The sequence below is a fragment of the Mustela nigripes genome, chromosome 2, assembly GCF_022355385.1.
Source record: "Mustela nigripes isolate SB6536 chromosome 2, MUSNIG.SB6536, whole genome shotgun sequence".
NCBI lineage: Eukaryota > Metazoa > Chordata > Mammalia > Carnivora > Mustelidae > Mustela > Mustela nigripes.
This window is the reverse complement of record NC_081558.1, coordinates 142,527,276-142,542,851: the sequence shown is the minus strand read 5'-3', so window position 1 is coordinate 142,542,851 and position 15,576 is coordinate 142,527,276. Positions and strand designations below refer to the sequence as shown.

The 15,576-nt window shown below is 36.3% G+C and overlaps 2 protein-coding genes across 2 annotated transcripts in view; one reads left to right on the top strand and one right to left on the bottom strand.

The window, feature by feature from the left end:
- Positions 1–15,576, top strand: part of MED12L (mediator complex subunit 12L) — a 323,861-nt gene that overhangs the window by 256,084 nt on the left and 52,201 nt on the right. The window contains exons 20-27 of the mRNA XM_059391731.1: positions 742–905; positions 3,766–3,897; positions 6,926–7,153; positions 8,008–8,149; positions 9,852–9,972; positions 10,316–10,417; positions 11,120–11,233; positions 14,488–14,687. Coding sequence (XP_059247714.1) covers positions 742–905; positions 3,766–3,897; positions 6,926–7,153; positions 8,008–8,149; positions 9,852–9,972; positions 10,316–10,417; positions 11,120–11,233; positions 14,488–14,687 — 1,203 coding nt within the window. The remainder of the gene's footprint in view (positions 1–741; positions 906–3,765; positions 3,898–6,925; positions 7,154–8,007; positions 8,150–9,851; positions 9,973–10,315; positions 10,418–11,119; positions 11,234–14,487; positions 14,688–15,576) is intronic.
- Positions 1–15,576, bottom strand: part of P2RY12 (purinergic receptor P2Y12) — a 45,210-nt gene that overhangs the window by 18,516 nt on the left and 11,118 nt on the right. The gene's annotated exons all lie outside the window — the stretch shown is intronic.

Below are 15,576 nucleotides of genomic sequence, written 5' to 3'. Positions count from 1 at the left end.
AATCAATAGTATTCAACTAGTTTTTTATTGTAGCTGTGTTCATAGTTTTCAATTAAATAATTATAACTGGCACTAAAATATATAAAAGTCATGTAAAAATGTGAGGGTCTTGAGGATTTATTTTTGTTCTTTGTTGGTTTGTTTAAGGACAGCTTAAAATTTATTTACTATTTATTATAGAGTATATTTTAAGTTAAGAGCAAAAAAAATTAAAACCTTTCAATTTGTCCCATTAAATTTCTTATATACATACTTGAGTTCATTTATTATCTTGCTTTTAGTGAATAGAAATAAAACTCATTTTCTTTTTTTTATTGGGCGTGTTTTATTAATAACAAGAAAGTAATGATAAATAATTTCTGTTTTCTTCAAAAGAAGGGAAAAGACAGGAAAAAGTGAGAGGTAGGGATGTTCTATGAAATCATCTGGTCTAGAACTTTGGGCTGCCATCAAGTTTTGGTAGCTGTTTCAGTCTGGATACTTTCTGATTCTATGTACCATGATGTTTAGACAGAGGAAAAACCATAGAATTTGGTAAAGGATTAAAAATAAAAACCAGCTTAGTTCACTGGGGTTGTTTTCTCACACAGTGGTTGTGTGTCCGTATGGTTCTGCAACAGGATAATGGGTGTGATAAGATGGTATTGGGACGACTTGGTGTGTCTGCGGCTTGTGAAAAGAAGTGTTTTCCTAGTTCATTTTGTCAGCTACATTTTCATTTGGTCTTTTCTCCCATTGCAGCTGCTAAATGAACTGAGTGTTGTGGAAGCCGAACTGCTCCTGAAATCCTCCAGCCTGGCAGGAAGTTACACAACGGGACTGTGCGTGTGCATTGTGGCTGTTCTCAGGCGGTACCACAGCTGTCTCATCCTGAATCCTGATCAGACAGCCCAGGTGTTTGAAGGGTTGGTATACAGAACATCATAATGGTTTTTCACATTCTTATTTTCTGTGCATAATTTGTGATGGAATATTGTAGTGGTTTTAAGAGGAAAACGAGTACAGGTGTTTGTTTCACTTTAAAAGATAGCGGTAAAGCATCAGGCTCCCAGCTCCATGGGGAGTCTGCTTCTCCCTCTAACCTTCTCGCTTCTCATGCTCTCTTTCACTGTCTCTCAAATAAATAAATAAAAATATTAAAAAAAAAAAAAGATAGCGGTAAAGACCACTTTTGCCAGAAAACATTGATCAGAGATGAAGATGTAAGCATGAAAAATATGTTCTCTTAATAGACAGGCCTTCCTTTCCTGCCCCTAGCTTCTATCAGTATAAGCCAGTTATTTACAACACTGTCATTTGCTATCCTGAACCATGGCTTATTATGAATGATGAATAAGTGACAGTTGCTTTGTTGATGTAATTTCAGTTTATATTCAAGACCAAATTAGCTATGCATGCATTGTTATTGATATTTGCTTCTTCAATTTCATTTCTTTTAGAAACTAAATCCATCTTGACAAAAGTTAATCTAGAACAAATGACTTTCTTAGTCTGTTTCTGGTTTGTTCGAACTATAGGGTGAAGTTTTCTCTACGTGCCATTGGACCAAGTCCTAATATCATCCCCATTTCACGTTGAGGTGACAGGGGCAAGAGAAATATAGTGACAAAACACCTCTTTGGAGCTCCTTTTTGTCTACCGAAGACTTCTTTCTCTCTCTTTATATATATATATTTTGTATTATATATAATATATATTTATATATATTAAAACAAAACCAAAACCCCTCTTTTTCTTTTTCTGACATTTTTCTTCCTGGATTTAAAAGAAGCATGGGGTTCTTTGATTCTACAGTACTTTTTTTTTTTTTTTTTTTTAAATAATCTAGCACATGCAATCAATTTATAATCTATTCTAGAGTGCCATCCATTTAACAGAAGCTTTTTTGGGAAAATGAAATGCTATCACGTTAATAGTACACATAGACTATTAAATGAAATCTCAAACATTCCAGATATTTTTAAAAAGTTTGAAAATAAATATTTTAGAATTCAGAAAACATAGGACTATCTAATAGCCCTGAACTACCCTGTGAAATTGCATAATTAGAACCATTCACAAATTAAGAAATTGAGTTGCAGGGCTTTTAAATGATGTTTTTGGTGAAGTGATCCACTTAACATTGCATAGCTCATAGATCTCCCAGATTGCTAAGTCAGAGCACATTTGTGCTCCTTGGTTTATACTGTGCTTTCTAAACTGTTTTTGGAAACCCATTAGTCATGAAATGAATATTATGATATGTTTTGACAAGTTTTATTTTTGTTATTTTGAAATTTAGTTCAGTATCACTTATTTTGACATGTTAAATGTATTATCTAGTAAATATTCATAAAATTATATTTGATATTATATTTTTATTTTGTCATTCATACTAAAGGTAAATGTTATCCCCAAAGCTTATTTTGTGCTGATATGCATATACTGGATCTTAGTGTAAAACGTTTTTCTTACTTCTAATGAGTGAAAAAAAATCCAGGAAACCCTGGCTACTCTGGTATGGATATCTACCAAAATCTCAGTAAATATTTGTTTACTTTTATCACAATGTAATTCCTGCTTTTTAGAGTATGTCTGGAATTATTGTTAGTATATTTAACAGATTGAATACTCTCCTTAATTTTAGGATACCTTGGCTGTAATTGATAGCTTTTGTCAGTGGTCTGGTGGCTTTGTCCACTGATACCAATTCACCAGGCTTGGGATGCAACACTGTTATTTCTTTATTGTCTTGTCATTTCCACCTCTGGGATTTGTGATTGTAGTGTCTTTCTTGGCCTTGACCGTCTAGGCTCACTCTGGCTCCCCCCAGCCCCTGGAGAGAGCTGAGGATTGGGAGTCCGGAGACTTCAGCTCTCCTCTTGGATGATCTGTGAACTAACTCTTTGCCTGTGGGCAAGTTATTTCACCTGTGTGAGCCTCAGGTCCCTCTTTATAAAATGAGGAAGCTGAATCAGAGGATTTTGAAAGCCCTTTTCAGCTTTAATAATCTGAGTCATCGATGACACTATTGTGATATTGCTGAACCTTATAACAGAATACAAGATGGTAATAGTGGAATCAGACTTACAAAGAGGTGGATTGACCACCAGTGTTTACTTCTCTGTTATATGAAGCTTTGTGTTGAATGAATTGTGACCAAAGCGACCATCCTTCTGATATGGGGAAAAGGGCACAGAAAAGGAATAGTAACAGTACTTCTAGAGAATGTCACTAAAAAGGGGGAGGGGTTAATTTCTTACATAAAGGTAAAGTAAAATTGTGTGTAGTTTGGATAAATAAGGAGAATGTGACCTCATATCATGAATTCATCAGGTTTTTGCCAGAACCAGCTCATGGTACTGAAAATGAATTTCCCCAGATTTACTGATTTAGAGACTTGCTCTTTTCCAAAGGAGTGGAATTAAGAATCTTAGCAAATGACCTGAATTTATTAATCTTTTTAGTGAAGAAGATTCTTTGTTAACAGCTTTCGTCTAGTGTTCTAGTCATAGCATCTCTGATGAATTCCTCCATACATAACCTTGTGTATGGAGGAATTTCTTTCATTTCTTGGTGTTAATGATATTTCCCACATTTTCAAAAGAATCATCTAGTATTTTAGTATCTTAATAGAAAAGTGACATTTTATGCAATTGTGGACTTTTGCTATTAGTATCAGAAACCTGATACTTTTTTCTTATATTTTCACTCCGACGAATTCAAACAATAAGATATATATTAGCAAAATATGTGTTTCATTTCATCATATATTCTTCCCCTCAGGTTATGTGGTGTGGTAAAGCATGTTGTGAACCCCTCAGAATGTTCCTCCCCCGAGAGATGCATCTTAGCCTACCTCTATGATCTCTATGTGTCATGTAGCCACCTCAGAAGCAAATTTGGAGACCTCTTCAGGTGGGTAGAAGAAAATCAACAGAAATAGGATTATGCCTATATTTGGTAGTGACCCAACTGTACTGTTGTACTTTTTAATAATGAAAATCAATAATAATTGTATCTGCCAGAATTCTTGTTGAATTATCTTTCATTGTCACTTTCACCTCCTATTACCAATTTCTATGCATGTTTAGTTATGATTGTAATTCTGAGGTAAGCTTGAGAGGAAATATTCTGTATTTTGCACTTGGTAGTACCTCACTTGGAACATTATTTGCCTGCTGTTTGCATGCTTACTTTCTCAGTGCCTTTGCTTTTCTGTTTCCTCCACTGAACTATTTCAGATGGTGTCCCTTAGTGGGTGTCATTCTTTGCCATCTTAGCACTTGCTCCTAGCTCCGCAACTAGACAGGTGCTAGAAAATACTTACTTAATGTTATTTTGAGGAAATTTTGATTATTAATTGTAGGCAGGGGTAAAAAGGGAATGATAATAGTGCCAAAGTAAATTTGTCATCTAGAAGAAAGTAAGGAAAGAACCATCAATTACAGTTCTTTGTAAATTCTGTGAGATTTGTGTTCCAGGTTTGTGTAGAATGTGACTGCTCATCTTTGCTTTTTTTACCCCCACCATCTCTTGGTTGGGCTACTGCAGAGTCCTAACTCTAACTCATTTCTCAGCTCGCACCCTGACTCTCTTTAGCATACTGTCAGCATACCTATCGAAGTCATCCTTTTAAAACAAGAGTAATTCGAAGTTTTCTTGCAGCTTCTTATCTACACAGAATAGAATTCAAAGTCCTAACCTAGCCTTCAGGATCTGCAGAATCCAGCCTACTCTTCTCCCTCTTCCCCACTGTGTACTCTATGCTAACCACGCAGACCTCTTTCCTGGTCTTCACACCTACTCTAAGCACACTCCTGTCTTGGGGCTTTGGCACTTGCTGCTCCCATTTATGTGATCCTTCTCTCTTAAATGTTCTTCCCCAAAGTGCATTCACGGCTCTGCCTCCCTGCCCATTTTGTTTTAAATAGCAGCCTCTTCCTCCTACCTTCTGTCATCCTCTGAACCTTAGCACTTGCTACCACTGGGTGAATTATATATGTATTTATGGTCTGGCTTCCTCCTAGAAGTAAGCTTTGTGAAAAGAGTAATTTTGATTTTCTTCCCTGCCGTATCCTGGTACCTTGAAGAGTGTTTGGCTCCTAATAGGCACTGCAAAAAACATGCTGAATGAAAACTCCACCCCCCTATGATATTTTTTATGGTATTGATAGGGGAAAAAATGGGAGAGTATGTCATCCTGAAATGAGCTAGGTTTTCAAACAATTCCTTGTAGAACACTTGTGTGGGTCTTAGGAAACATCTTTCTGCAGAAATGATGTAATAAGAAAAATACTGTATACTCTTACTTTACAGACTGCTTTCATTTTCAGTTTCTGGTTTTCAGAGAGCTTTCTCATACAGGATTTGGTTCTTGAAACCAAGTAGTGAACTTCCCAAGGAAGCCCCAATAGCCTGTTTGACCCCTAGTGCTCCCGCCGGGTAGTGCAAGTGTGTTCAGGAAATGAATTCAAGTATTGCACCCTGGGTATGTGGAGGTTTAGGAGACCAACAATGAGCTGAGGGTCAGTGTGGTGTCACTTCACAGGGAGAGGCCCTGGTTCACATTTTCCTGATTAAACACCTGGAAGACCAGCACAGCTCTCAGGAAACGTTGAAATCAGGCATTTTTGTCAATCAGGATTAAGAATAATGGTCAAACCAAAGCTAGTGACTCAGAGAATTTCTATTAGGATGCTAATAAGGTAGTTTTAATGATTAAATCAGAAGGAGCATCTCTAAATCTGTGTGAGTAGACTGTTGGGGGGCATATGTCTTGCCCTGAGCGTGCTGTGCTGTGTACCAGGCACTGTGCTGGTTTCTTTAATCTCTTCATACTCCCAGGAAGTGGAAATGACTGTTCCTATCAACAACTGATTATTCCTCATCATAAGCTAATAAATGATGAAGCCTTGGTTACACACAAGTCATTTTGGCCTCAAAGCCTGTATTGCTTTTATTACTCTGATAATCAGGTTTTTCAGGAACATGCAATTTCAGAAAGAAAATGTCTCTCTGTTATTTTCTTAGTTCCATATATGTCTGTAACAGAGAGTGGTAAGAGTTTTAGAGTGACCTGGAAAGCAGCTAATGTTTTATTAAAGCATGGATGCTCATCTGGAAAGAGTGTAGTAAATGAAACAGGAAGCCTATAAATGAAGAGTAAGGAGACTTCACCACGAGCCACAGATATTAGAAAAATTATGCAATGCAGGCTGGAGGTCGCCAAGAGTGAACTCCAGAGATGTCTCTAGACTGAAAGAAAAGTGGGGGCTGAATCTTATAAAAATTGAGAGCATAAAGCAGAATTCTTTCGGTTTCTAAGACAGGTATGAATAGATTGGTAGAATAAAGTCATAAAAGAGGTAATGCTATACTATTTGCTGAAGTCCATTTCACTAAAATGACACTCAGCATATGGAGAGGTGGAGGGAACCTACAAAGAACCAAGTTTTTGTTTCATTTTTAGTGGGAAAGTGAAACAAATTAAGTCTATTACTAAGTGAGAATGAATGAAAAGTTGAGTAGAAAGGATGGTAAGGGTTAAGGCAGGGAAAAATGGGAGTTGTTTAAAAGTCCTGGAGAGTGAAGTAAATGTTCATCCTTTTGAACAGATCATGCTCCAGATTGTAAACTTGTATCCTTTAGGGACAGCTGACACTTTTTATATAAGTTGTCTGCCCAGAAAGAGAGCTGAGGAGACTATAATTACTGTCATTTAGTGGGTGGCTTTAGTCCTGTCTGCTAGACCAGTATTTCCTAGACTGCTAGGAATTGGAATGAAGACCTCCTGATGTGATCCTGCTCTAGGAATATGTTATAATTGCTGCCATTCAATCTATCCTTGAATAGCTTTCTAGTTATTCTAGGGTTTTGTGTTTTTTGTTTGTTTGTTTGTGTGGTTTTTAAAATTTTTTTAACACTTTTCTCCTTGTAACCCCAGTAGTGCCTGTTCAAAAGTTAAACAAACCATATATAATAATGTGATGCCTGCGAATTCTAACTTGCGATGGGATCCAGACTTCATGATGGATTTTATTGAGAATCCTTCAGCTCGTAGCATCAATTACTCAATGCTGGGCAAGATCCTTAGTGACAATGCGGCCAATCGCTACAGCTTCGTCTGTAATACGCTCATGAATGTGTGTATGGGCCATCAGGATGCAGGAAGGTGAGCTGGGTTACCCTGGAATTCACATCTAACAACATAGTCATTGCCTTGGTGTTACTTTTAAACTAACTTCGTTATTAATTGCCTGGGGTGACATTTGGATGTTGTTTGCTTTTTGTTTCCCCCACTTATTCCTGAATCTATCTCTGTGTTATACTCTGATTTCCTTAGACTGACAGGCTGTTCTGGCTGAATGCTCTGGCACGAGATACTTTGGATATAAATTTTAAGTTAACTATCCACTTAAAAAAGCATATAATAAAAATGCAAATGAAAAAGACCTATATCAGGGGCACCTGGGTGGCTCATTGGGTTTGGCCTCTGACTCTTGATTTCCCCTCGAGTCATCTCAGGGTAGTGGGATCGACCCACACGTCAGGTCCCTGCTCAGTGTGGAGCCTGCTTGAGAATCTTTCTCTTCTCCTCTTTCTGACCCTCCCCCTGCTCCTGCTTTCTCTTGAAAGGAAGGAAGAAAGGGAGGGAGGAAGGAAGTCTCCTAAAAATAAATCTATTTTAAAACACTGTATTTTGGCCTACCTTCCTATTTAAAACACTGTGTCGTGTCTTTAATTTTTTTGATGCCCCTAAAAATGTAAATTTGTGTCTGCTTTGTTCTAAGAACAAAAATATGTTAATTGGCATCTGTACTGATTTTAGTCAACAACATTAAATATTAGAAAACGTTTGAAGCCACTTGCTTTTATTTTGGGTTCCAGGTAAAAGTGGGTATTTAATAAATCTTTGCATCTTAGAAATGAATGACTTTGATGGTAGTGAAACGTATGTGTTCATTAAGTATATCACTTGTGCCTGTTTCTTTCTTACTTTCTACGTGTTCTTTTTCCTCTTCCCAGGATTAATGACATTGCCAATTTCTCCTCCGAGCTGACTGCTTGCTGCACTGTTCTTAGTTCAGAATGGCTGGGAGTTCTGAAGGCTCTTTGTTGTTCTTCAAATCATGTGTGGGGGTTTAATGATGTACTTTGCACTGTAGATGTAAGTTTTCTTTTTCATTTAAAAACTCATCTGTGCAATTAAATATTTAGTTAGGAATTCTTTTTAATTGATTTAACTCTTACCTAAAACATAAATTATTTTTTCTTTCTCTGCCCAAAAGCACTAAACGAGAATGCAGTTGCCAACAATTATATAAATTAAGAAAAAAAAATCAAAATAAATACAATAGCTTAATCTACAGCAGAGATGCCAAGAGTTTCCCTCTTTGTTAGCTGAGATTTCTTATATAGTCTGTTCTCTTCAGAGTTGTTGGTTCATATTTTTACCAAGGTCCTTGGGCTCCTCATGGTACAAGACATAATCTACCTAAAGCAGTTTACATTTCGAAGAGAACCGGTTTGTTTTGTAATGATCAAGGTGTGTTCTAGGAATAATATGGCTTTCTCTGTGTTGCCTAAGAATGTCCAGGCCCAGATTCACTAGTGTGTTCAGTCTTTCTTAGTGATTGTGTCTGGAAGTTGATGAAGAGATACCCAGTATATATCACTGATTTCCTTTGCATGTCTGGTTGCATCTAAGATGTGTAATTTTTTTTTTTTTTTTAAATCTGTCATGAGCCTCTGTTTTTCCTATCACTTCTTGAAGTTATCATGTTATACCTGGGTGTGTCTTCTGTGTAGAAGACATTTATGTATTTTACAAACCACCTTCCACTTTCCAGTTAGAGGTTTACTTTCTAGTCCTGGTATCTCAGGACTAGGTAGATAATTGTACTCCATTCATAGTTATCCCTGAAAAGAACTCTAAAACATTAACAGGGCTTATTTTTCAATTAGAGGAACTTCTTTTTCCTTGAAAGATAGATAGGTAGATAAATTCATATGTGTTCCCCGCTTTTCCAGACAGAAGAGATCTCAATTTTTATCTTTAACATAATTCCTTAACCTCTTGGTTGTTTTCTGTTAGACGTTATCTCTGCTTTTTTCCTTCATCTGCAGAATTGGGATTAATAATAGTTATGGGCCCCATGTTGGTGTGCTATTAAATGAGCTGGTTTTTGTAAATTACTAACCATAGTTATTGGTACAAGTTAATATGAAGGCTGCTATTAAGTTTGTTTTTGTTATTGTTCTCTTCCAAAGTCTTAAGGTCTGTATAGGTAGAGGTTTTGTTCTGAATGCATTATTTTTCCTTCTCTTCCTTTTTTCACAGTCTCTCTTTCTCCTCCTCTCTCTTTCCACTCTTTCACGTTTAGGAGCCAGATGGAAATTTTGTTTGTTTTCCAAACTAATTATGTTATAGAATCATTCATAGTTATCCCTGAAAAGAACTCTAAAACATTAACAGGGCTTATTTTTCAATTAGAGGAACTTCTTTTTCCCTTGCTTCCTAATGATCTTACCCTTAAATGTCAAATGATGCGACATTCTGCTAAAATTTTTTTATTTATGCTATATCTATTAGGAATTTCTTGATTTTGTTTTTGTTTTGTTCAGTCACATGTACTCTAGATAAAACTCAGTATCCCCTGATAGCATTGGGATATATGGAAACCTCATTGTCTTATAAAGTAGAAATAGTCCTTAGAGGATAACAAACCTACTCTGTTATCATTTCGCTCTATTGGGTCATTTTGTGACTTGAGATCTAACTGTTATTGCCTACATTCTCTTAGATATTAATCTTAGATAATACCTGAAGGGGTGTTAGGTATTAAAACATGTCAATGTTTTTCTTGAAGGTGAGTGACCTTTCATTCCATGATTCATTAGCTACTTTCATTGCTATTCTGATAGCACGACAGTGTTTCTCCCTGGAGGACGTCGTGCAGCACGTGGCACTTCCCTCTCTCCTAGCAGCAGGTACGGCACATCCGGAGTTGCCCTGATTATTTGATGGCTGTCTTGGGGTGGTTTCTGGATGGTAGAACTACTTTTGAAGGGTCCATGCATCGGGTGGTGGTGTGGTGTTGAGGTAAAGATTGTAGAACTGGCCGTGTTGTTCAATACAAAGTCAGGTGGATCCCTACGTAAAGGTGTTTTTTAAGGAGGCCCTCTGGTTTCCTGAAAAAGCATAGCTTACTGCCTTCCTTCTTACTGTAAGGAGCATTTATATTTAAGTTATTCTGGAAAAGTTAGCTTAATAGAAAAGCTGAAGACATGTCCTTGAGTACATGAGAAAATATGCTTCTATAATCTCTCTTAGCTTGTGGAGATGCAGATGCTGAGCCTGGGGCAAGGATGACATGCCGACTCCTGCTTCATCTCTTCCGAGCTCCCCAGGCCTGCTTATTACCTCAAGCAACTGGTGAGCTGACAGCTGAAAAACCCCTGATGACATTTTCCTTTGGAGGTAGAGATGCTAAAATGAGCAAGTAGGCTGTCCATTCTGTCATTTCCTTCCTGATTTTGGTGAGCTTGCTGTGCAGGTGAGGAAGGAGTGCAGTAAAGCCATTGAATGGGCTGTCAGCACCTTCTATTTATGCAATATCAGGATGTATTGAGAAACTCAAATCAGGAGTCAATAAACAATAAAAATATTTTTGCTCTTAGGCCAAGCTATGCTGGTGGGTAGCTTGATCCTTTCACACCTACTATGTATGTTGGTTATGAACCACATCATAGCAGCTTAGGGCAATGATGATTCATTTACTCTTTACTAAGATAAAAGGAATAAGGAAGGATTCTGGGGGTGTTACTGAAGTGTGTTTCTAAAGATCATTTCCATATAGTGTATGTGTGTGTGAGAATCAGCGTATGTAGATGAAGGTTCTTATTTTTTTGATCCATTTCTCTAAGAAGCAAAGACATTGTTTTAATAATTAGAAAAGGTTAAGAAAGGAATACTGACAGTATTTCTTAGTGGATCCACAAAGCTTTGATTAAAGCTTGCTGATGGCATTTAAGGACCCCTAGTCTAACAGTGAAAGGCTCTGTCAGTTGTAAATGGTTAGAAGAGATTGTTAATGATGGTGATGAGACCATTAAAGGTCTGCTGTTTTTCTCATAGGCAAACCTTTTCCTGGAATAAGATCATCTTGTGATAGACACCTCTTAGCTGCTGCCCACAACAGCATTGAAGTGGGAGCCGTGTTTGCTGTCTTAAAGGCAATTATGATGCTTGGTAAGATTATCCTGACACTAAACTTGGTTAATAACCAGAAATAGAGGAAAAATCATTTGTATTCAGGTTCAACTCTTATTCATATTACTGGTAAAACATGGTTTAATTTGGTTTTATCCTGGCAAAATTAGTTGGCTTTCTTCAAGTCCAAGATCAGTTGGACTTGAGGTGTCTGCTCCTTACCTACAAATCTGGGGGAATTTAGATACTGTATTTTTTTTTTCCCCCAATGGCATTTTTACTACAGGATGTTTCATTTTGTTACAATATAGATTCTCAGACCTACAGGGTGGTTTTGTTTTTATTTGTTGGCATAAGTCACACTTTGTGATGGACACAGATGACGTAGTGATCTAACCAATGGTTTAAAGTTCATATTATATATTATAACAGCACAATACCAGAAAACTTGGGTTTTAATTCTTAGTGTTTTGCTTCTGTTGTGACCCTGAACAGGTATATAAGCTTCTGCCTTAGGTTTTTCATGAATTAGGTCATAATTGCAATGATGTTGATATTATTGATAAATCAATATTAGTTAATTTAATCCATCATGTCCAAGATATCCTTTATACTCCTGTTAGTATATATATTCCTGGAGTAGTAGTACTGCATTTTCTGTTCGTTGACAATATAATCCTTTAAGACATTTTTATTCTATAAATTTATTCTATAAATTGTTGAGTAGGAATTCTTGAGTCCAGACTGCCTACTTCCCACTATGGGAAACCTTTTTTGGCCTTGACTGAATAAATGTTCTGTCTTATGTTCTGAAGGAGCTCTCTTTGATTAGAAAAGAAGCTACTGAGAAGGTAGGAAATGTTTTAGAGGAATCTTCAAGAACATTGTACTTCATACTCCTGTTTGAATATTATTTGTTGACAATGAAGGATAATAAGATTTTCATTAAAAAAATTACTAAAAGTTCACTTTAACAAAAGAGTTATATATAGACACATACATATTTACATATGGTTTCTAGGTTTTGCAGTAGTGTAAGGGTAAAGGTTGGAGAAAACGTATGTATACATTCATTATATATAGAAATGCCAATGAATTTATAGTAAAAAAGAAAGGTAGAACCACGTGGATGGTCATAGCCTCTGTTCTGAGCTTAGGAGCTTGTATTATTATATAACTAACATTAAATGCTCATTTCAGTAAGTAAAATTTCTCCTTTCTGATGATGTTTGAAAAGAAAATGTTTGGTCAATCTACTTAATAAGTAAGTGTAGGGACCATAAAGTCCAGGACTTGCCTTTTTTTTTTTTTTTTTTTTTTTTTTTTTTAACTGTGGTATCTCTAATTCCCATCGGATAAACTAGACAGTAGATTTTGAAATAGTAGCTTTTCAACAAACAAATGTTGAAAGTGTGACTACAGAAGGGGATACAGACATTGACTGGCAGAAAACAAAATGAGTGCTATCTAGGCGCTTAACCCTTCCTTTGGAGGATTGGTCCAGTTCCAATTAAAATTTGCCAGGCTCTTTAAAGAGTCATAGAACTGTATTTTAATATCCATGTGTAATAACCAGTTCATTTATCTTTGGTTGGCTTTCCTTGGCCTTTTTAATTCACCTCAGTTCTTGGTAGATAGAGAAGCCTTCAAGTCTGAGATGTCAGAATCAGGTCATTTGGATGTCTGCAGAGCCTTGGACTAGGTAATTGTTGAACACTCTTTTCTATTTGTTCTATTATTTGTGCAGTTCCAGAAGGGTCTGGCACAGTCTCCTTTACCTTCTCTGTCATCCTACCATCTAAACTAAATGAGAACCTCAATGAGGATTTCTTAGGCGGAGGTGTTTATTTCTCTGATTTTGTTTTTATATAAGTTTTGATTTCTCTACCTCACCCTGTTCTTACCAATGTTTCCTCAAGTCCTGTCTCCCAGGATCTATTTTGAATTTGGGTGACAAAATTGTTCTATAGAAATTGGTTTTTAATTTATGTAGTAGTTTTAACTTAAGGTGTAGAAATAGTTGTTTATATCCCCAGAGGTGGGGAGAAAGTATGCTAAATTTTGGTACATATCTTTCAGCCCCCAAGGGGCTCTGTTGAATTAAATAAACTCTTATGGGTGAAGTGAAATTGTTACTTTTTTCTCTTGTGTATTTTAATGAGGAGTATATGATAATATAGAATAAGATACTGATGACCTGAAAAGTATTATATATTCCTCCCCTCCTCTTGCAATTTTATGAATAAATATTCACTAAGCCATTCTGATTTTTCAAGTTTTCCAGCAGAGTCAAAACTTTTTATGGTTGACCTGTGGGTTTTAAAAGGCTTTTGCACTGATCTAGGCTTGGTTTTACTCATAGTGGGCAGTAAGGGGCCTCGTTTAAACTCATTTGCTGGTTCCAAGAAACTTTCTTGTTCAAGGCTTATAACCCTGTAGGTGGACAGGCAAAAGTTTAGAGGCTCTGTTGTCATTTGGCAGTCTTTATTATCAAATTATATTCTCTCACTTTTAAAATATGATAGTGATTTGTCTTTCACAGCTGGAGAGGGTTTCTTATTTACAGCTATTCTGACATTCTGCTCCCAAGAACTTGATTGTGAAGGAAATCCTTTCCTTAGTTTAATTTGACTCAGTATATTAGAGGTTGATCTGGTGAGGTTTTCTAATTTGGATGTTTACAGAGAGGAGAGTGAGAGACTTGGGTTATTCAAAGAATGCCCTAATGTTTTAGGGCTTCCTTAGTATGCATTGCCCTTTTCCATTCCCAGGGAAATAAATCTCTCTTGTCAAGAAGTTGATAGTAAGGTGGGCTAAGGCAAAAGTTTTCTGTTGACCTATGGATAGAAAATAAGTCATTGTAAGAGAAGAAATGGAAAAGGGACATCTAGAAGGGTGAGTAACCCATTTTTTCCTTGTCTATAAGTGAAATGAATTTGAATATTGAATACATTTGTGCTTGAAATATTGGTGAAATAAATGTTCTCTGATTATTAAGTATGACTCGTAATGGCCTTTCCAAGTTCAGTGAATACATACTTAATTCTGTAAACAAAATAAGGAATAAGTCTTGAATATGCTTTTTTCCCCCATGTCCAGTGAAACTTCTTTGGGTTCTCTCGATTATCCTCTTGATCCATTCTCTCTTGCTGAACAACAGGCTATGCCATAATGATGCCATTCACATATTTTAACTCCTTGAAGTCTTGCTTCATTTACTTCTCAAGGCTTTACTTCACTTACGGCAATATTTTGAACTTCTGTGATTTTGCTTTTGTGGTTCTATTATTTAGGAGATGCCAAAATTGGCAATAACAATGTCAGCTCTTTAAAGAATGATGACTTCACCATGAGGGGTTTACGACGTGATGGGAATACTGATGATATCTGGACTGCCTCACAAAATCCAAAATCCTGTGGGAAAAGCATTTCCATAGAAACTGCCAACTTAAGAGAATATGCCAGATATGTACTGAGGACTATCTGTCAACAGGTATTTTTCAGATTTAATTTGCCTTTAACTTTGACTATATAATTGTTATGAGAGAAATGTTCTCTGTTGTAGGAAACTTGCACATCAGGGTTCCTTTTCTTCTTGCTAACTTTATTTGAAAATAAATTGGAATTTGTTGAAAAGTTGCAATAATAAGAGCTATAGTGTATATGCCCTTTATGCAGATTCACCAATTTTTTATATTTTGCCACATTGCTTTCTTTATGATTCTATTTGTGTGTGAATATGGATGCATATACTTTTTAATTTTTTGCTGACGCTTTTGAGAGTAGATGGTATACATTATGAATTTTTACTTTTTAATACCTTAGTGTTCACTTTTTAACATAACCAAATGCAGTTATCAAAAATCAAGAAATTTAGCCTTGGTACTCTAATTTTTTTCTTACCTGAAGCTACATTCATTTTTTTCAGTTGTCCCAATAATGTTGGTTTTGTCTGAGATTTCCTATAGATTAGCTTCAGGCTATGCAATCTTAGCCAAGATGCTACGGAAGTAATACTATGTTCTTCTAGGGTAGTCACACCTGAAGTCACATATCCATTCTCACCTCCCCGGCGGTGATCATTTTGATGAAATTATTTGATGAAAGTGTATGGTTTCAAGGTTTTGCTGCTCTATCATTTTTACCCCTTGTAATCAGTAAACAGCCTTTGGAGAGACATTTTGAGACAATGCAGATGTCCTGCTCCTCATCAAATGTCACCACCCATAGAGCATTCATTTTTATTCTTGTCCAAACTAGTCTTTGTATGAGAGTTGCAAAATGGTGATTGTTTCTTCCCCTCTATAGTTAGTAATTTGAATTGCATTCTCAGGAGAGCCTATCACTATTAATATTTTTTACCTTATTCTTATTTAGTTATC